At 43.3% G+C, this 22308-nt stretch overlaps 6 protein-coding genes across 10 annotated transcripts; 3 read left to right on the top strand and 3 right to left on the bottom strand.

Moving 5' to 3' along the window:
* Nucleotides 1-50: 50 nt before the first annotated feature.
* Nucleotides 51-6976, bottom strand: LOC108143492 (focal adhesion kinase 1). Of its 3 annotated transcripts, none has more exons than XM_017267943.2 (18): nucleotides 6893-6976; nucleotides 6255-6350; nucleotides 5756-6183; nucleotides 5292-5566; nucleotides 5123-5232; nucleotides 4829-5064; nucleotides 4274-4769; nucleotides 4079-4211; nucleotides 3820-3952; nucleotides 3696-3759; nucleotides 3557-3637; nucleotides 3294-3498; nucleotides 3090-3229; nucleotides 1982-3030; nucleotides 1697-1786; nucleotides 1186-1640; nucleotides 1015-1125; nucleotides 51-950 (listed from the first exon to the last, which is right to left on the bottom strand). In XM_017267943.2, exons 2-18 carry the CDS (start codon nucleotides 6301-6303, stop codon nucleotides 494-496), a joined length of 4512 nt encoding a protein of 1503 aa, XP_017123432.1. In that variant the 5' UTR covers nucleotides 6304-6350; nucleotides 6893-6976; the 3' UTR covers nucleotides 51-493. The 3 variants fall into 3 exon arrangements, with proteins under 3 accessions (XP_017123432.1, XP_017123431.1, XP_017123434.1); XM_017267942.2 differs by lacking the exon at nucleotides 6893-6976 and adding an exon at nucleotides 6514-6866; XM_017267945.2 differs by lacking the exon at nucleotides 6893-6976 and adding an exon at nucleotides 6514-6863 and having other exon boundaries at nucleotides 2891-3030.
* A 52-nt stretch (nucleotides 6977-7028) lies between these two features.
* LOC108143549 (transcription elongation factor SPT5) lies at nucleotides 7029-11451 on the top strand. The gene is made up of 12 exons (XM_017268058.2): nucleotides 7029-7157; nucleotides 7501-7888; nucleotides 7951-8075; nucleotides 8135-8272; nucleotides 8331-8781; nucleotides 8843-8913; nucleotides 8968-9134; nucleotides 9196-9368; nucleotides 9425-9678; nucleotides 9734-9929; nucleotides 9994-10717; nucleotides 10776-11451. Exons 2-12 carry the CDS (start codon nucleotides 7517-7519, stop codon nucleotides 11342-11344), a joined length of 3240 nt encoding a protein of 1079 aa, XP_017123547.1. The 5' UTR covers nucleotides 7029-7157; nucleotides 7501-7516; the 3' UTR covers nucleotides 11345-11451.
* A 992-nt stretch (nucleotides 11452-12443) lies between these two features.
* LOC108143600 (60S ribosomal protein L11) lies at nucleotides 12444-13544 on the top strand. Its single transcript, XM_017268123.2, has 4 exons — nucleotides 12444-12490; nucleotides 12635-12757; nucleotides 12827-13124; nucleotides 13340-13544. The coding sequence occupies exons 1-4, from the start codon at nucleotides 12485-12487 to the stop codon at nucleotides 13465-13467; spliced, it is 555 nt and encodes a 184-aa protein (XP_017123612.1). The 5' UTR covers nucleotides 12444-12484; the 3' UTR covers nucleotides 13468-13544.
* An 870-nt stretch (nucleotides 13545-14414) lies between these two features.
* Nucleotides 14415-15411, top strand: LOC108143307 (ADP-ribosylation factor-like protein 6). Of its 2 annotated transcripts, none has more exons than XM_017267623.2 (4): nucleotides 14415-14701; nucleotides 14767-14898; nucleotides 14955-15083; nucleotides 15154-15216. In XM_017267623.2, the coding sequence occupies exons 1-4, from the start codon at nucleotides 14524-14526 to the stop codon at nucleotides 15165-15167; spliced, it is 453 nt and encodes a 150-aa protein (XP_017123112.1). In that variant the 5' UTR covers nucleotides 14415-14523; the 3' UTR covers nucleotides 15168-15216. The 2 variants fall into 2 exon arrangements, with proteins under 2 accessions (XP_017123112.1, XP_017123111.1); XM_017267622.2 differs by having other exon boundaries at nucleotides 14418-14701; nucleotides 15183-15411.
* A 12-nt stretch (nucleotides 15412-15423) lies between these two features.
* Nucleotides 15424-16731, bottom strand: LOC108143308 (elongin-C). Of its 2 annotated transcripts, XM_017267624.2 has the most exons (3): nucleotides 16629-16731; nucleotides 16344-16555; nucleotides 15424-15714 (listed from the first exon to the last, which is right to left on the bottom strand). In XM_017267624.2, exons 2-3 carry the CDS (start codon nucleotides 16553-16555, stop codon nucleotides 15573-15575), a joined length of 354 nt encoding a protein of 117 aa, XP_017123113.1. In that variant the 5' UTR covers nucleotides 16629-16731; the 3' UTR covers nucleotides 15424-15572. The 2 variants fall into 2 exon arrangements, with proteins under 2 accessions (XP_017123113.1, XP_017123114.1); XM_017267625.2 differs by lacking the exon at nucleotides 16629-16731 and having other exon boundaries at nucleotides 16344-16620.
* Nucleotides 16732-17737: 1006 nt separating this feature from the next.
* LOC108143509 (tubulin beta-1 chain) lies at nucleotides 17738-21863 on the bottom strand. Its single transcript, XM_017267980.2, has 2 exons — nucleotides 21702-21863; nucleotides 17738-19168 (listed from the first exon to the last, which is right to left on the bottom strand). The coding sequence occupies exons 1-2, from the start codon at nucleotides 21756-21758 to the stop codon at nucleotides 17882-17884; spliced, it is 1344 nt and encodes a 447-aa protein (XP_017123469.1). The 5' UTR covers nucleotides 21759-21863; the 3' UTR covers nucleotides 17738-17881.
* Between the last annotated feature and the right edge of the window lie 445 nt (nucleotides 21864-22308).

Genomic DNA, 22308 nt, shown 5'->3' with positions numbered 1-22308 from the left:
TTGTTTAAGTCTGAGATTCGCAAATATAAAAAAGAAAAAAACACTTTTTGTTTAGTAATTCGTTTTATTTTTTGTGATTGAACCTTGCACCAAAATAATTTGCTTCGAGTAAAGCCCATTATGGTAAACTATAAATCACAATATAAATGTCTTAAAACACACCCAAAATTATGATGAAATTCATTTTTAGTTGTATTAGGGGCAGATTATCTATAAATATTATTACTAGCCATCTTCAATCAAAAACGTGTCTTTGTTTCTTAAATTATTTTGACTACATGACGATGTGAGAATGCGGCCGGCCGAGTTGGAGTCTCGTCAAACTTTAGTGAGTAAGTATGTTCAAAGCTATGTATATTTCGTACGTAGATAAGCGAATTATCCGCTGAATAGTTCGATTGATATACATATTTTGATATATATGTTTAAAGTATGTACAGTAGTTAGGTCATTAAGTTAATATCTAGCTGCGCAGAAACATAATCTCTCAGAATTACGCGTGGCCATGCAAGGCGGACGTGTTGCAATACATATGTTCACCCGGGCTTCCCAGCGACTCCTCCACAATCCTCAGGGGTTCGTTTGTTGCCCTCGTGGGGTCCAAGCCAATGCTCATGCCCCTCTGCAGGCTGCCCCCACCGCCTAAGTCGAGGCTGGGTGATGGATTTTGCAACTGCAACTGCGAGCTGAAGCTATGATGCAAATCATTATCATATATCCCTGTGGCCTGGAGCAAATCTCCTGAAGTACTCGGTTTGAGATAGCCGCTGAGCTCATTAATTGGCTCTGTGACAATGGAACCCGAAGTTGAATCAATACTTGATGAACAACTGGGCTCTTTTGTGGCTTGCGGGGGGAATAGGTGGTGATAGCGTTGCCGAATTGAATCGACGACATCAAACAGGTTCTTGGCATCCATTGCCAATACGTGGGCTGCAGATAGCATACTCCTTCAATAAAAATGAGAATTAGTATTCGAAGAAATCAGAGTTTCTAACATTTATTAACACTTACCTGCGATATTCACAATCAAGAGTTGTGTCGCTATATTGCTGGGCCAATCGCATTGCTGAGACCAGTTCATGCATGTCTTTGGAAAGTACTTGATGTGCCATTTGCACTTCCCTATAAAAATGGATTCAACTTAATTTAAAAGAAAACTTTGTAGACAGCGGGTTTGCTTACTTGAGGGCCTGTGCTGGGAACATCACGGATATTTTGTCAACCGATGTAAGCAGGTTTCTCAGCTTGACGCCCACATTCTTAACCAGTTCCAAATAACCTTCGGTATTGGCTTTCTCCACACCTTGTGACAGCACCATTATTGATTTGACCACCAGTGTGGTGGCGCAATACACTTCGTCATCTGCGCGGTTCAGTGGTCGACTCGAAACCGAACTGCCAAAGATTCGGTTATTCAAACCCATCTGATCTTCGCCAGATGTCAGGCCAGACAAGTGATCCGCCGAGGAGTTGTTCGACTTAAGCGAAACGAGGTTCGCATTGGGTGTCATGGGTCGAGAGCTGGAATTCGAACAGTCTGGAAGACTAGAAGGTCCAGCTGACATGAAGTCAAGCTTAAACATTTGCGGCTGATGATCGTTGATTGATCCTTGGGGTATCGAGCTGGATCTCTGCCGCTAAAAGAAACAAAAAAGTTAGACATACTTCTTTTTCAAAAGTTATTAAAACCAACCAGTAGTTCTTCTTGAATTAACCATTCGCTGTCACTGTTGCTTTCCTTTTGCTGCTGTCGTAGCTTTTCGCCCAAAACATTGTGAATGCCCTGAAAATTACAATATATATTACTCCCTAGTTGAAAGAGACTTAAAATAAAATAATAAGAACGTAAACAAATCAAAGCTAACTAAATAAAAGTCTGTTAATTATATTAGAAAAACCAACAAAAGGGGAAACAAACGAAGAGAAATTAAAAGGAAAGGCAAACGATTGGCTGCCAACGTGTCCAATATAGGCCAACCTGATTTCCCAAAGCTTCGGCTTGCAAGGTAGCCATGCAAGCAGCTCCATCGGAAATGCTAGGACCGACTGTCATAGTCTGTGGCCCCGAAACCACCCATTGTCGCTCCCATTCGCGCTGATTTCTCAGGCTCTCCTCCATGTTATGTGGGGATATTACTGCAAAGGAGTCGCTTGCAGGGCCAATCGGTACATTTGACTGTATTCCCATGCAGTCTGCCGTTTGTATTTGGCCAAATTCCATTGGGCGTATATTCACCATTGGACTGAACTTCGGTTGCTGCCTGGCGGACACACAGGTCTTCAGTCCGGCACCCCCGAAATCGTAGATTTCCTCGGGAAGAGCTTCGCATTCAATAGAGGTTTTCATCTGCTGGCGATAGGCATGGAAGTAGGTGTTTCGCTCCATGCTCCTCGAACGTTCTGCCGTATTGGTGCAGTGTGGCGGCTTCGCATTGTAGAAAACTATGTTCTGGGCTGACATCAACGACTGGTGGCGCTCCAAGCTGCCACCTTTTGAATGCATGGCCTTCGCTGGCGGTGGTTGATGCCTTTCCAGGCTGCCATATAGGCTATATCCGGCCACCTTCGACACAGATGGGTTAGATATGTTTTCGCCCTGCATTTGATCCTCGGTCTGGGGTGGACAAACGACAAAGCTACTCTTTGAAGGCAAACTTCCCGTATACATTCCTGGCTGATGGGGATTAGGGGGCTCAAGGGGGTTAGCTAAAGCGGTCATAGGGTTGGCCATTTGACAAGCACTGCTGTTAGGAGAAAACTGGGACTTTAGCCTTTCGGATTCTGCGATCGGGTCTAGTTTTAACAAATCTGCAGCGGGAAGCTTTGTAGTCTTGAGTGAGACATTCGACTTGCTGTCATCTAATCCTACGGCTAGAGTATTAAATACCGAAGCTGGTGTGGTGTATGCGGCTGGATTGATGCCTCGTTTTTGGTTCTCCATCATTAGCTTGGCCAGCACCGCCGGATTTTGTGCAATTATATAAGTCTGAGGTAGCGTCGTTGGTTCAGGCATCAAGCCTGACATGTCTGCAATAAATAACAAAAATAAGTATTTGAAAGAAATTAAAGTAGTGACATTTAAGTACCAGGGTCATGCATCGCCCTTGAAGGTTTCGATGGCGGAATGTCAATCTCGTCACTGCCCACCCAGGACATGGATGCCACTTTTCGTTGCTCCCGCTTCAGAGTCTCCGATGAATTAATGCTGTCTTCAATAAGAATTTCACTATGGCAAAAATGAAAAATAGTATTTGAATCAGATATTTTGTTGGCTTTATTGAAGAACTTACTGAAGAGTTTCCTTGATCCGCTTGAAATTCGGTCGTTTAAGAGGTTCATAGGCCCAGCACTGAGACATTAGCGAATAAAGTCGGGGCGGGCAGTTCGGTGGCAAGGGCAGACGCTCCCCATTTTCCAGCTTTGAGATTACATCGCTGTTCTTTACGCCTTGAAAGGGCTTCACACCAAGCATGAGTATTTCCCAAATACAGACACCTAAGTGAAGTGATGCGATCAGTCATGACAAGTTGGCCACAAAGTGTATTTTACAAACCGAACATCCATACATCACTGGCTGTGGTGAATCTTCTAAAGTTAATCGACTCCGGGGACATCCATTTAATGGGAAGGGCCACTAATAAGAAAAAACTCTGTTTTATATAAGTTTGAACAATAAAAGTAAAAAATATTACCTGTAGGAGTTGAATGATAATAGGATTGATCGGAAACCCAGCGAGATAATCCAAAATCAGCCAACTGAAAAATTAGATGGGCACCTTAAAACAAATAATTTATATACAATTATTTTTTAATTACCTTAACACACGTTGGGGAGCTGACAAGTACGTTACGCGCAGCTATATCTCGGTGTACAAACTTTTTGGATTCCAAGTAGCTAAGAGCAGTCGATAACTGGTAACAATACTTCAATAGGGTACCATGACTTAATCTAATGAGAGCGAAAATAAAGTATATAAAATCAAATCAGTTCACTTTGCTTTAGTATCACCTTAATCTAATGAGAGCGAAAATAAAGTATATAAAATCAAATAAGTTCACTTTGCTTTAGTATCACCTGTCGCTGTTTGTCTTCAAATATGCTCGCAGTTCACCAAGTTTGGCCAATTCCATGACTATCCAAATGGGAACTTCGCTACAAATGCCAATTAAGCGAATAATATGGGGATGATCAAATTTCTGCATGATAACTGAAAAGACCAAAAGATTTTTAAAAACTGTGCAAGAGTCGTGGAAGAATGTAATGACGTACTAGCTTCGGCCAGAAAGTTTTCGGTTTTTTCAGGATCATCGTTAGCTTTACATGTCTTTATCGCCACTTGAATTACGTCTGGCCTTGCATCGGCGTTTCTTTGGTCGGTATTGCTATCTTTTCCATTCTTCAGGGAGCTCTTTCCCTTGCCCAACTTCGGCAAAGTATATGTGCCCACATAAACGTCGCCGAACTGTCCCACTCCAATTTTAGCACTCGGAATGATGTGGGCTCGGTCCAGCTCATAATTTCGAACAGTAGGTGTAGAGTAATCACCCTCGCCCTCCAATAAACCAATCTCGGCGTAATCATCCGTCAGCATCGGCTTTCCCTGACTCGAAGTCGATTTGTTGGACTCCAGCGTCGCATCATTGGGCAATGCTTTTGCGCTATCATCACTTGATGCGATTGTCTCTCGCTGCCAAATCGTGAACTCTAGGTCTTTTGATAACAGCCTGCAGTAGCCGTCAATAAGGTCGGCAATACTCTCAGCAGTCTAAAAGTAAGAGGAATCAAAATTAATTAACTAATATTTATCTTGGACTACAAACTCACATTTATTCCATTGCATGTTATGACCAAGTCTTCTACATTGTTGGATGCTGATATTTTGATCTGAGTCTTGATCTTCTGGCAATTGCAACTAAAGTTCTGTAACTCGGGTTCTGGGGTATTTTCGCTAGACTTGGACAGCTTTTCCTTTGGCAGAGTGCATGTTTTTATGGAAACGACATCCTTAAACTGAGCGACGTTCTTTAAGCTGGCCTGACGATGAGTTTGGTAAGAGATTCCTGAAAATTTAAAAGTGTTTAGGGTTCGTGTTACTTTGCATTCCAGTGAAATAACTACCAATGGGGGGTCCGACGTGTAGAATTCCAGAGATATTCCATGCCGAGCTCAAGGTAATCGAGAACTGCTCAGAGTTTGTTAAATAAATACTTTTCAAAAGATCGAAGAACCTGTAGAAAGAATCAAAATACAATCTGGGAACTCAAGTTTGGATATTAACAATGCTTACCGTGTCAGATACTCAATGTCATTGTAATTGTAGACCTTTTTGTAACCGACTTGGATCATTTTCTTAAGATTCTTTGGCTTTGATGTGGCTATCACAGATTGGGGAAGAAAACTTTTAAATCCAATTTCCTTTTCAATATAGTCAATGTGCTGCTTCTTATCAGGGGCCTTCACCGTGATATTCTTGAAATAATGGCGAATTCCCAAACAGCACAGCTGCACCGCCAATTCAGTGTCGATGGAGCTGACATTGGCTTGGATAAAGTCTTCCTTCACCTGGAAACAAAATGTTTCAAAAATATTTAATAACGACTTGCTAAAATATAGTAAATCCAATTCTAAATCTAAATGTTAAAAATATATTTTTTAAACTGCTTCGAATCACGAGTTTGCTATTTCTATTTTCTTTTGAAAACCTAGTTACTGTTTAATGATATTATAATTTCTTTCGCAAGAGGTACTCACCTGGTTGAAATAGTAGAAGCATGTGGCCTTGTCCTCGTCGAAGAGTTCCTGAATACTGTTCGGAACGTAGCGCACCCGTAGCTCCACTCGCCACACCCTGTTGTCGGTGATCCTGCGGCCATGCTCAAGCAGAGCCTCATCCAGTTCTGCCTGGTTATTGGGGCAGTCCACGTTGAAACAGCCGGGCATCAGTATGTGCGAGAGGACCTTCTGCATCGAGGTGCTCCTGGCCAACCATATCACCTCCTTGGTGATCATGTTCAGCATGCGGCAGGCATATCGCTGGATGCTGGGCGTCCGCCCATCCTTGCCCAGATCCTCAACGATTCGCCGGATCACATGAAAAACGGTCTCCTTGACGTTGAACCGAACAGCCTTAAAGCTTTTGTTCGGCATATGCACGTGGATGAGGTACTCCTCGGGGAGTACTGTAGAAAAAAAAACAGACATGCAGTTTTAGTGATGCGATGGCCCAATCGAGGGCAAACCCAAAACTCACACTCATTTTTAGTGGGCGGCGGTTGACTGCTGGCTCCCGCGGTGTTCATGGTCCACAGTTACCGCACAGTGGGCGATTCCAGATAAACGCTTCAACCTGAGATACCAGAAGCATATGGTTACGGATGATATCGACTGAGTGACACAATAGCCCAATGGCCTAGCCCACGGAATGCGAATCCTGCCAATCTTCACAGGTGGAAGAGCGGAGAGGCGAGACTTTCCCACCCCGTTGGGTTTTTGTTTTTGTGGAACCACACCTTACTGCCCTGACAAACTTCCACTCTCACCCACTCTCTTCCGACGCCAGCGCTACGGACCGTCGATCGGCCAGCTATATAACCGAATTCTTTAATCTGGTGGGGAAAGCGAGATATTCGTTATTGCCAAACTCTCGGTTTATGGAAATGCAGTATGTGGTAGTACGAACACACACACACATTCACACATCCCTATATGCATCTGTTTAACATACAGTCTGCGCCAGATGTGAGGGGTTGATGTCGTTATTAATTGAATTACGGGGAAAACCTTTCGGTCTTGCCACTGCTTCGCGACATCGCCGATTCAAGCTTATGAGTTCTGCGCGTCCGCTAGCCGTATTTAGCCAGAAATGGTTATTTATAAAAATATGATTACTTATTTCTCCGTAGTAGCCAGTGTGACCGGGTCTTGAAGTTGAGAATATACCAGTTTACTGCCCAGTTCGATCCTACTTTGGAAACCGTTAGCCTTTTGGAACTAGCTCAGATGAACGAAAAAACGATAGCACCATATTTCGATGACATCGATGTTTTCCCACCTCTATTACGTGTCTGCCATCTCTAGCGTTGTAAAGAGTTGAAAATTTTTTCTGCATTTGCAGATTTTCCTGCCAAATAGGTGTCATAACAAAGGAAATATTGTAAGTGTTGAGTTTATTCCATCTCCGCGGTGAGTTTTCAAGGCATACACATTAGATCCCGATCTGAGTAATCGGTTAGCCCATAATAGCCACTTTGTACTCCATCGCACTCGCACACGTTTACAGATTTCGATGGTTGGCGTTTTTAAAGGTTGGATGCAGATGCAGTAGTTTATATTATTATTTCATTTAGTTCTCGAGGGTGGAAATCCGATATGTATGTACACTCCATACATAATATATATCACTCCGTCCGCAAGATCCCCTATAAAAGAAAAACCCCCATCTCGCAACATACCTAGTCTTAACAAACATATTGAGTAATTCTTATGTACTTATACAGATTTACGTAGACCACAATGTCGGACTCGGAAGTCAGTAATATGTCGGATAGCGGCTCCGAAGATGGATCTATTTCGAACAAGTCGCAACGCAGCGCCAGATCCAAGTCAAGGTCTCGATCCAGGTCCGGTTCTAGGGGATCTAGGTCTCCTTCCAGGTCCAGATCCCGGTCACAATCGGGTCACTCGAGATCCGGTTCAGAGTCTCCGCAGAGACGCGACAATCGTGCCAAGAGCGATGAGTCCGGCGAGGAGGAGGAGGAGCCGCCAGGCGAGGACATTGATTCCGAGGAGTACGATGAGGAGGAGAACGACGATCACCCAAGGAAAAAGAAGAAAAAGGAGCGCTTTGGAGGATTTATCATTGATGAGGCCGAAGTAGACGATGAGGTAAGTGCTCATTAAACTAATACCTATTCTTTCTCTAACTATATTCACCAATTTGATTAAAGGTCGATGAGGATGATGAGTGGGAGGAGGGTGCCAATGAGATTGGTATTGTGGGCAACGAGATTGATGAGCTGGGCCCCACAGCCAGGGACATTGAAATTCGACGACGAGGCACCAACCTCTGGGAGTAAGTTATATTTCTAATTAAGAATCAGAACCAGAACTAATTTGTTTTCTAAACTGCAGCACCCAAAAGGAGGACGAGATCGAAGAGTACCTACGAAAGAAATACGCTGACGAGTCCATAGCAAAGCGCCATTTTGGTGATGGCGGCGAAGAGATGTCGGACGAGATCACCCAGCAGACTCTGCTGCCGGGAATCAAGTGAGTTCTTCTCAAACCCAATCCCAAAAACAATCATTTATATACCACGTACTCGCAGGGATCCCAATTTGTGGATGGTGAAATGCCGAATTGGAGAAGAGAAGGCCACAGCCCTTCTGCTGATGAGGAAATTCTTAACCTACTTAAACACAGATGATCCACTGCAAATCAAATCGATTATTGCACCAGAGGGCGTCAAGGGATACATTTATCTGGAGGCCTACAAGCAGACCCATGTGAAAACTTGCATTGACAACGTGGGCAATCTTCGCATGGGCAAATGGAAGCAAGAAATGGTGCCCATCAAGGAAATGACCGATGTGCTGAAGGTGGTCAAGGAGCAGGTTGGCCTTAAGGTCAAGCAGTGGGTGCGCCTCAAGCGCGGTCTCTACAAGGACGACATTGCGCAGGTGGACTACGTGGATCTGGCTCAGAACCAAGTGCATTTGAAGCTGCTACCACGCATAGACTACACACGTATGCGAGGCGCTTTAAGAACGACAGCCACGGTAAGCCGATTACTTAAAACGAAGAAATAACATTCAAAGCTAAGCATGTAAAATCTTCTAGGAGAGTGACGATAGCAAGCGCAAGAAAAAACGCCGTCCGGCAGCAAAGCCTTTCGATCCGGAAGCAGTAAGGTAGGCATAACCAACTTACCCAGTTTAACAATAGATAACCGAGTTTTCGTTTAGGGCAATTGGAGGCGAAGTTCACTCTGATGGTGATTTCCTTCTGTTCGAGGGAAACCGATATTCGCGGAAGGGCTTCCTCTATAAGAACTTCACCATGTCAGCCATTCTGTCAGACGGTGTTAAGCCCACACTTGCCGAGCTAGAACGCTTTGAAGAATCTCCGGAGGGTAAGATAGGGTGATTATTAACACCTTGTTTCAATATTAACTCGGGTATTCCTTAATGCAGAGGTCAACTTGGAAATAATGGGCACTGTGAAGGACGATCCCACTTCGGCGCACTCATTCTCCATGGGTGACAATGTTGAAGTTTGCGTGGGAGATTTAGAAAACTTGCAGGCCAAGATTGTGGCCATTGACGGCACCATGATAACTGTCATGCCCAAACATCAAGACCTTAAGGTTTGTACTGAAGCATATATAAAAAGCATCTAGAAAATAACAATTGATTTCTGCAGGACCCTTTGATTTTCAAAGCCAGTGAGTTGCGCAAGTACTTCAAGACAGGCGATCATGCCAGAGTGTTGGCCGGTCGTTACGAAGGCGAAACTGGCCTCATCATACGCGTTGAGCCCTCAAGGGTTGTTCTCGTCTCCGATCTGACCAACCACGAGCTGGAGGTGCTGCCCAGGGACTTGCAACTCTGCTCGGACGTGGCAACGGGTGTCGACTGTCTGGGTCAGTTCCAATGGGGAGATTTGGTACAACTGGAGTGAGTTTGTTTACTTCTTTGCCAGCAAATCAGACCATCACTCATGATATTACAGCTCCCAGAATGTTGGCGTTATCGTGCGATTGGAACGCGAGAACTTTCATGTTTTGGGCATGAATGGCAAGTGCATTGAGTGCAAGCCAACGGCTTTGCACAAGCGAAGGGAGAACCGCAACACTGTTGCTCTGGATGCCGACCAGAATCAGATTCGCCGACGCGATATTGTCAAGGTGATGGAGGGTCCCCATGCTGTAAGTTCTTTAATACCTGCCCCTGCCAGTTGGTACCAGTTCTAAAGGCGGCAACTCTTTCCAGGGACGTTCCGGTGAGATAAAGCACTTGTACCGCAGCCTGGCCTTTCTCCATTGCCGCATGTACACGGAGAACGGAGGAATTTTCGTGTGCAAGACCAGACACTTGCAGCTGGCTGGAGGCAGCAAGACCAACGTTAATAATGCCGGCACTCTGGGTGGCTTGGGATTCATGTCGCCGCGCATTCAATCGCCCATGCATCCGTCCGGTGGCCGTGGGGCTCGCGGTGGAGCACGCGGTGGCCGGGGCGGTTTCCGTGTGACACGTGATCGCGAGATCTTGGGAAAAACGATCAAGATTAGTGGCGGACCCTACAAGGGCGCTGTGGGTATTGTCAAGGACGCAACTGAGAGCACAGCTCGCGTGGAGCTGCACACCTCGTGTCAGACCATTTCGGTGGATCGAAATCATATTGCCATTGTGGGAGTGACCGGCAAGGAGGGCAGTGTCTCCACCTATGGACGCACTCCGGCCCGCACGCCCGGCTATGGAGCTCAGACTCCCAGCTACACTGCTGCCGGATCCAAGACTCCGTTGGTGGGAAGCCAAACACCCAACTGGGATACGGATACGCGTACTCCTTATGGTACAATGACACCGTCGCACGATGGCAGCATGACGCCTCGTCACGGAGCTTGGGATCCTACCGCAAACACAACGCCGGCCAGGAACAACGATTTCGATTATTCCCTGGAGGAGCCCAGCCCAAGTCCCGGCTACAATCCAAGTAATTGTTGTGCTTTTAAAAGGTCTTTTGCATTTTCTAATACTCTACCATCTTTAAGGTACCCCTGGCTATCAGATGACATCCCAGTTTGCCCCTCAAACACCAGGCACTCTATACGGATCTGATAGGAGCTACAGTCCCTTCAATCCCAGTCCCAGTCCTGCGCCGTCGCCCTATCCCGTTGGCTACATGAACACTCCGTCGCCATCGACCTATTCGCCGAATACTCCGGGTGGCATACCGCAGTCCCCGTACAATCCTCAGACACCTGGAGCCAGTCTGGACTCCTCGATGGGCGATTGGTGCACCACGGACATTGAAGTTCGGATTCACACGCACGACGACACCGATCTCGTTGGGCAAACGGGCATCATACGCACCGTTTCCAACGGCGTGTGCTCTGTGTTCTTGCGCCAGGAGGATCGCAGTGTGTCCATTGTCAGCGAGCACTTGGCCCCGGTGCCACCAAACAGTGGCGATGAGTTTAAGGTCATCCACGGCGAGGAGCGCGAGTCCGTGGGCAGAGTGCTGTCCAAGCAGGAGGGCGACGTGCTCGTCTGCAAAATAAATGACGATGTCAAGATGATGCCGGTGAACTACCTCTGCAAGATGAAGTCCATCGATTAAGCTCTCAATAGGCACTGTTGCTACCCACTTCGAAATTAAAAAATGCTTGAATGAAATATACATTATTACGAAAATTATTAATTCAAATAAACAATTATGGACGTTTATTTAAAGTTTGTTTTAGTTCTTAGCGCAGTTTATTTTGTTCAAGAAGTTTACAGAAAATCATTAAGAATTTCTCGTTAAAGAAGATTGAAATCATATATATCAAATCGACACCTTTTGACTAAAAAGTTAATTTAAATTTACTTTGGTTTACTTTAGCAGTTGCTTTAGAATATGTAAGGTTTTAAACGGTATAAAATATAACCGGTTTGGTTATCGATAAGTCAGAACATTATCCGCATAACAGCCCTATTAACGGCGTAACAGCAAAATTTTTTGGCGTTTCAGCCTCAGCACATACAAAATTAATAATCATTGAGGTTAATAATCAAATTAAAGGCGTTAGAACAGCATTTTACATTACTTAAACTTAATCGGAAAGCAATAATATTTTTGTTTATTTGTTAATTTTTAATCGCCACGAGCAGTCTAGTTAAACTTAAAAACTACATCTGCCTGAAAAAAAATTAAAATCTTTAAATTTGCGCTCAATATTCTATAAGCCCCATTATTTTCTAAACAGTTTTGGCAGCCTACATTAATAATGTTGTAGATGTGTCATTGCGCAACTGGATAAATTCAATAAAATCAATTTAAGCTTATGAATTCTTTAATTTTGTTTAAAACTTGTATTGTAAAAACAATGCATTTAGCAAATAATAACGATTGTGTTACAAGCTCCATTTGAATTTCATACAGAACAGCTGGCAAACAGCTGCAGTAATTTTAACAACTCAGTACTTAACATAGGGAATACCCTTGTTGTTTAATTTTTTCGGTGTTTGCAGTAGGTGATGGAACAGTGTGCGCATAACAGCACGATAGCTGGATAACAGCACGACAATATCACGTGTAAGGCATTTTTTAGGCCCTTTTGTGCGCGTGCCGGCGGCCACACTAACCTTTCCTTCTTTTCTTACAAGTTTCCGGTGAGTGCTCCGCGTTTTTTTGTGTGATATTTTGATTTAATAACTTTTTAACCATTTATTTGCAGCGAGGAATTCCTGTGAGCAGCTTTCTTCCCTACATACCATAATGGCGGTAGGTTCACAAACAAATAATTGCCGCATCGACATATTTTCGACCATATTTTTGGGATGTAAAAGTGCGACGTGATGCGATCACAGAAATTTTACGTGTTTACGGCCCCACTCAAAGTGACACGAAATCCCTTGATTGTTTCAGGCTGTTGCTAAGAAGATTAAGCGCGATCCGGCGAAGAACCCGATGAGGGATCTGCACATCCGCAAGCTCTGCCTGAACATCTGCGTGGGCGAGTCCGGTGATAGGCTGACCCGTGCCGCCAAGGTAAGATATTTGCGATATCCGTGCTCCCTCGGTGGCGGCTAACCAAATATTGTGTGTATATACAAACAGGTGCTGGAGCAGCTGACTGGCCAGCAGCCAGTGTTCTCCAAGGCCCGCTACACGGTGCGTTCGTTCGGTATCCGTCGTAACGAGAAGATCGCTGTCCACTGCACGGTGCGCGGCGCCAAGGCCGAGGAAATCCTGGAGCGCGGCTTGAAGGTGCGCGAGTACGAGCTGCGTCGGGAGAACTTCTCCTCCACCGGTAACTTCGGTTTCGGTATCCAGGAACACATCGATCTGGGCATCAAGTACGATCCCTCCATCGGTATCTATGGTCTGGACTTCTACGTCGTCCTGGGCCGTCCCGGTAAGCATCCCATTCCGCTGCGGAATCGTGCACTTAATTAGGTATCTCTGCCAATCGAGGCTCTGATGCTCAGTGAATGTGCGCATAGCAAAGAAGATGTGCTTAGTTGGACTTGCTTCACTCCATGCAAGACCACACGGTACAATTTCTACAATATATATCCAGAAGATTACCCCTTATCGCATCACTTACCCCCTTGTTCTTGTGCATTTTAGGATACAATGTGAACCACAGGAAGCGCAAGTCCGGCACTGTTGGCTTCCCGCACCGCCTCACAAAGGAGGATGCCATGAAGTGGTTCCAGCAGAAATACGATGGTATCATCTTGAACACCAAGAAGTAGAGGAGCTCTACCCGTAACCATGTTTTTTAAGAAGAATTCTACAATAAACCTTGGCTTTCGTCAACACGTAAAACTCACAGTTCAAATCTTGAATCGTATTTTAGGTATTGCGGGACTTGTTGCAACTGACTGAATTGTGTTGCGGGTTACTCGGAGAGAGCCAATCGATATAATGATAGTATAATGTAGAAAGAAATCGAATCTGTTTAAAGTTGGTTTCGAATCGATGTACTGTTTAGCCTGCTTATACTTAGCATTAACATCGCTGAATATTCTCTAAACATCAATTTTTGTTTCAACTTTAAAACTGACTTGATACCATCGCATTAAGAGGCAAAAACAAGAACTCTGGTATGAACAGCTGGCTTAAAGTATTAACAATTTTCCGGTGTAAGGAACAGAGAATGTATTATTTATTTTTATTAAATTTGTTAGCAGAACATCTTTGACACATTCAATATTAAATCAAACTTGTCAACGGAACTTAAAGAATATTTGTTGGTACCAAAAACTGGTTTTCAGTTAAACAAGTTGAACATATTAAAAAGTTGTTGAGGCCCGTGCCCACAGAATCGGGAAATAAGACCCTTCTCGGAATGACCAACAAAAATAATGCTCCATACCAAAAAACTAAGCGTTAAAATTTTATTAGACACAAGAAATTTTTGATGAACATCCAAGAACTTACCCTCTATTCTTCGTGATAAATAGCCATAAAAAATATACCTTTAAAATAATTCACAAAACCTTTTCAATATGTACATTCTACATAGTTAAAACGAATTGGATAAGATTTGATGGAAGTAAGAATTAAATTTTTACCCTTAGGGCTTTGTACCTATGCCAATATTCAATGTCATCCCCGGGGTGAACTTGAAAATTTGAGTGGGCGAACGAATTCTGAAGCGTTAGGCAAAGTTGAAGGTGGCCAAAAGTTTCAATAAATCGATGCCAACGCCACGCCGTTGCCACGGCAATTAAAAGTCCTTTGCAGGGCCAAACATGTCAGAAGTATCGTGGTAAACAAAATAAAACTGATGTCAGTCCAACAGTAAAATGGGAATGTTGCACAATTTGGCCGATTTGATAAAGATTAAAAAGGATAAAATGACGATTTTAGTGCTGGGCCTAAACAACAGTGGAAAGTCGTCGATAATCAATCATTTCAAAAAGTCCAGTGAACAGACTTCAATCGTTGTGCCCACAGTTGGCTTCATGGTGGAGCAGTTTTATAGTAAGTGGGTGTGGAATATTGGAAACATCAAGTGTTATTAATATATATATATCCATCCGGAACAGGCATGTCCGGTGTATCAATAAAGGCAATTGACATGTCGGGGGCCACACGATACAGGAACCTGTGGGAGCACCAGTTTAAGAACTGCCATGGCATTATATACGTCATTGATTCCAGCGATCGCATGAGATTCGGTATGTTGTTACACATTCGGTATTTATGCTCCTGATGCTGAATTTTTCCATTGCAGTGGTGGTCAAAGATGAGTTGGATCTGGTGCTAAAGCATCCCGATTTGTGCAATCGAATTGTGCCAATTTTATTCTATGGAAATAAATCGGACATGGAGGATTCACTTTCCAGTGTGAAGATTGCAGCAGGTGCTTGAATAAATAATTTGATTTAATTTTTTTAATTCAATTTCTTAATTCCTTTATAATTATGCAAAAGTTAATGTGACATAACATTCGATATTTTAGCATTAAGATTGGAGAACATTAAGGAGAAACCCTGGCACATCTGCTCCACAAATGCTATATCCGGTGAAGGTCTTGGCGAGGGTGTTCAATGGCTTATACAGCAAATGAGATTCGCCATGCTTAGCAACAAGGACGCTGCGAAATCCAGATCGAAACACTGCAAATAGATCTGAAATATCATGCACTTTTCTTGATGTTCAATAAAAAGCCATGTTTTTGAAAAAGAGTATTACAAATCTGATTTTTTTAGGAAATCAACAGAAATTTATTTTCTCGCAGGGACAATCTTCTCGTTTCATTACAAATTAACACGGGCGAATAAAGCTTTACGAATCTTAGCATTCCTCCGTTAACTTGTAAATAATGTAAATTCAAATTAACCAATATAATTTAGCAGTCTAGGAAATTAGCCGCCATCAAAAGTTCTAATGCGATCTCTGGAGCGATCGGGAATTCGGGTATTTCGGTAGAACTGTTGGTGTAACGCACTTTATAGGTGAAGTACATGCAGACCTTTTGTAGGACGTGGGATCTGAAAAAAATTAAGGGGTTAATTAAGAATCAGTTGCAAGTTCTGTACAAATTAAATATTCTGAACCCTTAAAGAGTTCAATACCTATTTAAGCTTTACAGCTTAAAAAGAAAGATTTTAAGTGGTACAAAAATGGAAAGATCCAAATATAATTTTTTTTATATACATATTCATGTGTATGCCAGCAACAAATTACTAAGTGTTATAGATATGTACAAACTAATGGATGTCGTACTTCGAATTATTCTCTTAAATCTTTTTCCTGACGATCTACTACATAGACAACTGTAAAAATCAATCGTAACTTAAGTTTTATATACCAATTTTTTTAAAAATCGATTTCTCAATGCTATTTTGAAAACCGTATTTGCCTGTTCTATTGCTAGTTCTAGTTCTAATCTTTTGACCATTGTTGTACGCTAGATTACGTATAAAGTCTGAGATTTGCATCGTTCTGAACGATCTGTAATCCGTGCATTTTAGTTGGGTGTGCATGGCGCCACCTACATATGTGTATGTATGTGGCTGTGCGAATTTGTCGCCGGTCAATAGGTCACAGTTACGATGACTTGGCGCTCCCAGGTGCATTTTTCAGCCGGCGCAGCCTCTGGACCGGAGTCCCTACTTACGGAATCTCCCGGAAATGCACTTCGTTAGCCTCGTTCTCGGCGAATTGTCCCGGGCCGGACAACATTGCCCGGATTGTGCCGGAGGTGAGAGCGTGCTCGCGTTTTACGACAAATTCGTGGCCGTCCGAGGAAATCAGCTTCACGTACATGGCGTCCGGACCCTCGCATCCGCCGTAGATCTTGTCGCCGCGCTGCTCGTCCATTGCTATCATCTTGGGGCGGGAATTCGGATTGGGGATTAGGACAGCTCGCGAAAATCGCCCTATTATTTATATTTTATCTTACTTGTCAAATATCAGTCAGTGACACTCACACACGGCCGCTCAATCTCACACACACACGAAAAACAAGTGTTGAACAGCGCGCGATTATACTAAGAAATAAATTAAATTGATTGTTTCATTTTATTTAAATATTGTTAAGTTAAATAATCATTTAAAAATTATTTTATTTAAATGTACTAGTTTTATTATCTAATTAAAACACACTTAACACACGGTGTGTCGTATCCCTGGTAACCCAGTGTTGCCCATCGATTATTAATCGATTTTTAAAAATTAAATAAATATTTAAGCATTTTTGAGAAATAATTTATATAAAAACAAATCTAAAATCTTAAAGGGGATTGAGCAAGAAAAAATTTGACATGTAAATAAATACACAAGCATAACTTTAACTTTTTTTTAAAAAAAAATTAATAAGTTGAATGATATATACATATATGAATTAATACCTGTCTAACTAAAGTTTATTGATTTACCCACTTAAAACCATAACAAAGCTATCTACAAAACTAGCTAATAAGTTATTTCGACCAACAAATTTTTTATTTTAGGTTATGAATTATGACTCAATATTTATGACACATGAAAAATGGATTAATATTGTCTCCGAAAGTACTTAATAACACCAATACACTACCTACAAGTAAATATAACGTGTGGGAAACTAGTCTGATGTCTACGAATTAAAAACAACATTAATTAGATATATTGCATTCAAGGCCGTAAGCTGGAGGCCGAAACAATAACATTTTACGTAGGCTTCAAATTGCTACTTCCTACGTGTCCTCTTCAAGGGCAAATCATTTTTCTGTTTGCAATATTTTCTCGAAAGTTGAGGTAGGTAAAGACCTGCTAATAAATAAATATCTAAAAACAAACAATGGTTGTGAATGAAATTATCAATCACAAAACATAGCCATATGTCTTAAACAAACAGCCGGTGACAGGAGAATCTTTTGTTTTTAGTTAAATGGGAAAACCCAACAAGACATACACAAAAAACGAAAGACTTTACCAAATTTAAACTCCAAAGCAAATAAGCCTCAACCCGATTAATCATTTTTGTACTTTTCAGCCAAGTAGGAACCTCCCAATAAAAACCATTAATGATTAGAGTTGTGAACAAAATTGGATCCGACTTTATTGATTACGTTGTTAAGAGAACAAACACATTACAAGTGAATTCATTTGTTCTCGTTTCATTTTTTTTTCGCAAAACATTTATCGAGAATTCGATTGATTTCCGATTCGGATTTAGTTCTCGTCGACCTCAGCCTCCTGCTCCTCCTCGAACTCGGCGTCCTCGTCGGCGGTGGCCTCCTGGTACTGCTGGTACTCGGACACCAGATCGTTCATGTTGCTCTCGGCCTCAGTGAACTCCATCTCGTCCATGCCCTCGCCGGTGTACCAATGCAAGAAAGCCTTGCGCCTGAACATAGCGGTGAACTGCTCGGAGATGCGCTTGAACAGCTCCTGGATGGCGGTGGAGTTGCCGATGAAGGTGGCAGACATCTTCAGACCACGGGGCGGGATGTCGCACACGGCGGTTTTCACGTTGTTGGGGATCCATTCGACGAAGTACGAGCTGTTCTTGTTCTGGATGTTCAGCATCTGCTCGTCGACCTCCTTCATGGACATGCGTCCGCGGAAGATGGCGGCGACGGTAAGGTAGCGTCCGTGCCGGGGATCGCAGGCAGCCATCATGTTCTTGGCATCGAACATCTGCTGGGTCAGCTCGGGAACGGTGAGGGCGCGGTACTGCTGGGATCCTCGGGAGGTCAGGGGAGCGAAGCCGGGCATGAAGAAGTGAAGACGGGGGAAGGGCACCATGTTGACGGCCAGCTTGCGGAGATCAGCGTTCAGTTGGCCGGGGAAACGCAGGCAGGTGGTCACGCCGGACATGGTCAGCGAGACGAGATGGTTCAGGTCACCGTATGTGGGGGTCGTCAGCTTGAGGGTGCGGAAGCAGATGTCGTAGAGAGCCTCGTTGTCGATGCAGTAGGTCTCGTCCGTGTTCTCCACCAGCTGGTGCACCGACAGCGTGGCGTTGTAGGGCTCAACCACGGTGTCCGATACCTTGGGCGACGGCACCACCGAGTATGTGTTCATGATCCTGTCGGGATACTCCTCGCGGATCTTGGAAATCAGCAGGGTTCCCATGCCGGAGCCGGTGCCGCCGCCAAGGGAGTGTGTGAGCTGGAAGCCTTGCAGGCAGTCGCAGGATTCGGCCTCCTTGCGGACAACGTCGAGCACTGAGTCCACCAGCTCAGCACCTTCTGTGTAGTGACCCTTGGCCCAGTTGTTGCCGGCTCCCGACTGGCCGAACACAAAGTTGTCGGGCCTGAAGATCTGGCCAAAAGGTCCCGATCGCACGGAGTCCATGGTGCCGGGCTCCAGATCGACGAGGACAGCGCGGGGCACATACTTGCCGCCGGACGCCTCATTGTAGTACACATTGATGCGCTCCAGCTGCAGGTCGCTGTCACCATGGTAGGCACCGGTGGCATCGATGCCGTGCTCATCGGAGATGATCTCCCAGAACTGTAAAAGGAAAAAGAAAATTAGGAATGGAGGATTAGAGAGGGCTTAACAGCAGTTACACAAGGTTCTTGCATGAATGAGTCAGCAAAAAAAATCGATTTAGAGGGTTGTTTTTCCAACTCTATTCTAAGAAATTAATTTCGAATGAGTCATCTTGAAAGTTAATAGTCATTTCTCTAAGCCTAGACCATCTGGTTCTGAACACTTATATTGCTTGCTAATACTTCGCTTTATTCTAACAATCCAGTTATGGTAACAAGAAGTTTGGTTCCACCAAGTATGGTTGGATTTTAAGAAAACTTTTACTAGCCAGTCAAACTCAATTCCAATTTTCAAAGTAATTACCACAAACAAGGCCCTTCTCTGTTTAGTGAAAGTTTAGTTGAGCAGCACAGTTTACACAGAAAACATGAATGAGAAAGTTCTTTAAAATGCATTATAAATAGAAATGTATCTTTGCAACAAGATACCATCTTGAAGAAAATATTTGTGCAGGGAAGTAGCAAAACTCAGTCTATATATAAGACATTATTGATTGGAATGAATGGGCACAAGCCTCAATTATGTACATACACATATGTCTGGGCTCGGCTATATGTTCAGGCACCTATGTACGCCATCATAAACTGTGTATGGGCCGAGCTCCGATTAACATAACTTATTCGCTGCCATTTTTGGTGCGTTTCCACCACCAACGATAACGTCATCTGGCGTGGGTTTTCGTTTCAGATCTCGAGGCGCAGCTGTCATTGGGTTCCGCCGAACCGAGCCGATCTCTCTTGAATCTTCGGGCGTGGGCTGAGTATGACTACTATCTATATGTCTGTCTGTCTGTATGTCTGTCTGCCCCCACGCATTGCCGGCGACCTCAGAGCCGGGCTCTTTACCACCCCAAAACCCCCCGCTTCCGATGGCTTACATCACCGGTTGTTCGGGTTCGGCTCTCGACCCACTCTTATAAGCCGGAAAGGAGAAGGAGGAGGTGGTGGCACTTGTAGAGAGGCGTTGGCGTTGGTGTTGTCTGCTGAGAGGTTAAAACTGCAGCTCAGAGCTCTACTAACTACCGACCATCTGGCGCATAAATCGTCTGTTTTTTAGGGCATTACGTCACCCCAAATAAAGTTTTTGCGACTGTCGTTGTTTATGTCGCGTAAACAAATAAAAACAATTTACCGAAATAAGTTTGATATTGGTATGAGTACAGCGGAGGAAATGCGTGGTTGACACTCGTTAAAACGAAATGGTACCGCCAGCCGGATTACTATATTATATATAGAAATTCCCTTTTTAAGCCGACCGAGAGAGAGAGAGCCATACTTGGGCACAACAATTGTTATGTTGCAGCTGCTCGGGTTTTAAGGCGTTTTCGAGGGTTGTTTCCGGCCTATTCTAAGGATATGGATATTGATTTTTCGGGAAAGGACTAGAAAAAATTCGTCATCATCGCCTTGTCCCGTTATCCACACGCATGTGCAGCTCCGCCCTTCTTTGCCATGAGTGTGTGTGTGTGTAAGAGTATGGAAAAAAAATGGGATAGAGAAAACAGATGGCGAATTCCTCTGTACATAGGGTCATCTAACTTTGCAGTTTTGCAAATTGCACTTTGTCAAATTCTTGAAAAACAAAGTACACCTACGCTTATACATACATAAATAGCGTCATGAATAAAAAATAGAAATCGTTTTCATGCCAGATAAGATAGAGAAGTCGCTGGAGTAGCGCAGAAAATAAAAATAAAGTAAGGAATGCAAGAAAATCGATAGAACGACTACTGCCTGCATACATAAGTTCATCTGGCGTATATCTACATCCCATTTATGTATAAGACCAACTCTTATACACTTTGCGAACCGGTCAACGACGACCGGTTCAGCCATTTTAGGTTAAAATGACGTCATGTTTTCTCTTTAGAAGACGCATAGCGGCAAAAAAAAAACCGGCCGACGCTTACATACACAGACACAGGCGTTAAACTCTTGCATGTGAATGTGAAGAAAACCTTTCGTGTTTTGACGAAAGAAAAGTACCCTTCACCATCTGGGCAGTGAAATGGCTTTCACAACCGGTGGAAAACTATGAAAGTATTTCGTCCAAGAGAAAATGACTCATGCATGCAGCACGCACACACAGATTCAAGTTAGTGTAATTGCAGACACACCCAACTATAATTACATGTACATATGCGAATGTCAATGGCCCTAAAACATGATTTTTATCGACATTTTGGGCGTGACGAACTTTCGTTCTAAACTTTAGACCACAAATGCCCGAGAAAAACAACAAATGGATGGCATCCATTCGAAATCGGACAAGTATACATTATATACAAACACAGATGCCGGGACTCAAAAAATAAAAAAAACACACACACACACATTTGGTGGTATACATAAATGCACATGTGTGCGTGCGAAAATGCCGGCCTCAATACAGTTTTTGCCACATGGACAGCAGAGTCGTGCAAAAATGACGCCATTTTGGCAACTGTACTCTGTATGGAAAATGAATTGAAAATTTAAATGGAAAAACTTACCTTGGCGCCGATTTGGTTGCCGCACTGACCAGCTTGGATGTGAACGATTTCCCTCATTTTGTATTTGTTTTAGGTTTTTGAACTTTTTACTTAAAATTATCTTTCGCTTATAGCAGTCGAACACAACACAAACTGTCCGCTTCACACACTTGGAAAAATTAGTGCAGCCGCCTTGGAGTACTCCGGCTTATATAGCGCCAGAGTGCGCTAGAGCTGGAACTATGTCAATATCTATACGATACTATCGATGTTTTCAAAACATCATCGATGCTTTTACTTTTACTGAGTATTGAGTCATTCAAACGAAAAAGTATCTTTCCAGTTCATTTGCACTCTGTTAGCTTCCCCTCTAACTGTTTCCACTACATTTTTTCCGCACCTCTGGTAATATTAATTTGAGCTCTTGCTCACTCTTAACTTTTTTCCTCCAGTTCTTGCTTTCTTGCTTTATATTTAAATTTTATTTATAAAAAACAAATTCAATTTCCTTTTTTATGATCACTAACTGCCCTTCAAATATCGATTGTTATCGTTTTAATAATTTTGCATAAACGTGCGTTCTCCAAGGTTTCTCTAGGCGCATAGCGGATACCCAAACCGGGTTGAA

This window comes from Drosophila elegans, unplaced genomic scaffold, assembly GCF_018152505.1.
Source record: "Drosophila elegans isolate 14027-0461.03 unplaced genomic scaffold, ASM1815250v1 contig_183, whole genome shotgun sequence".
Taxonomy (NCBI): Eukaryota; Metazoa; Arthropoda; class Insecta; order Diptera; family Drosophilidae; genus Drosophila; species Drosophila elegans.
The sequence above is the reverse complement of the archived record's forward strand: the minus strand, read 5'-3'. Positions and strand labels throughout refer to the sequence as shown.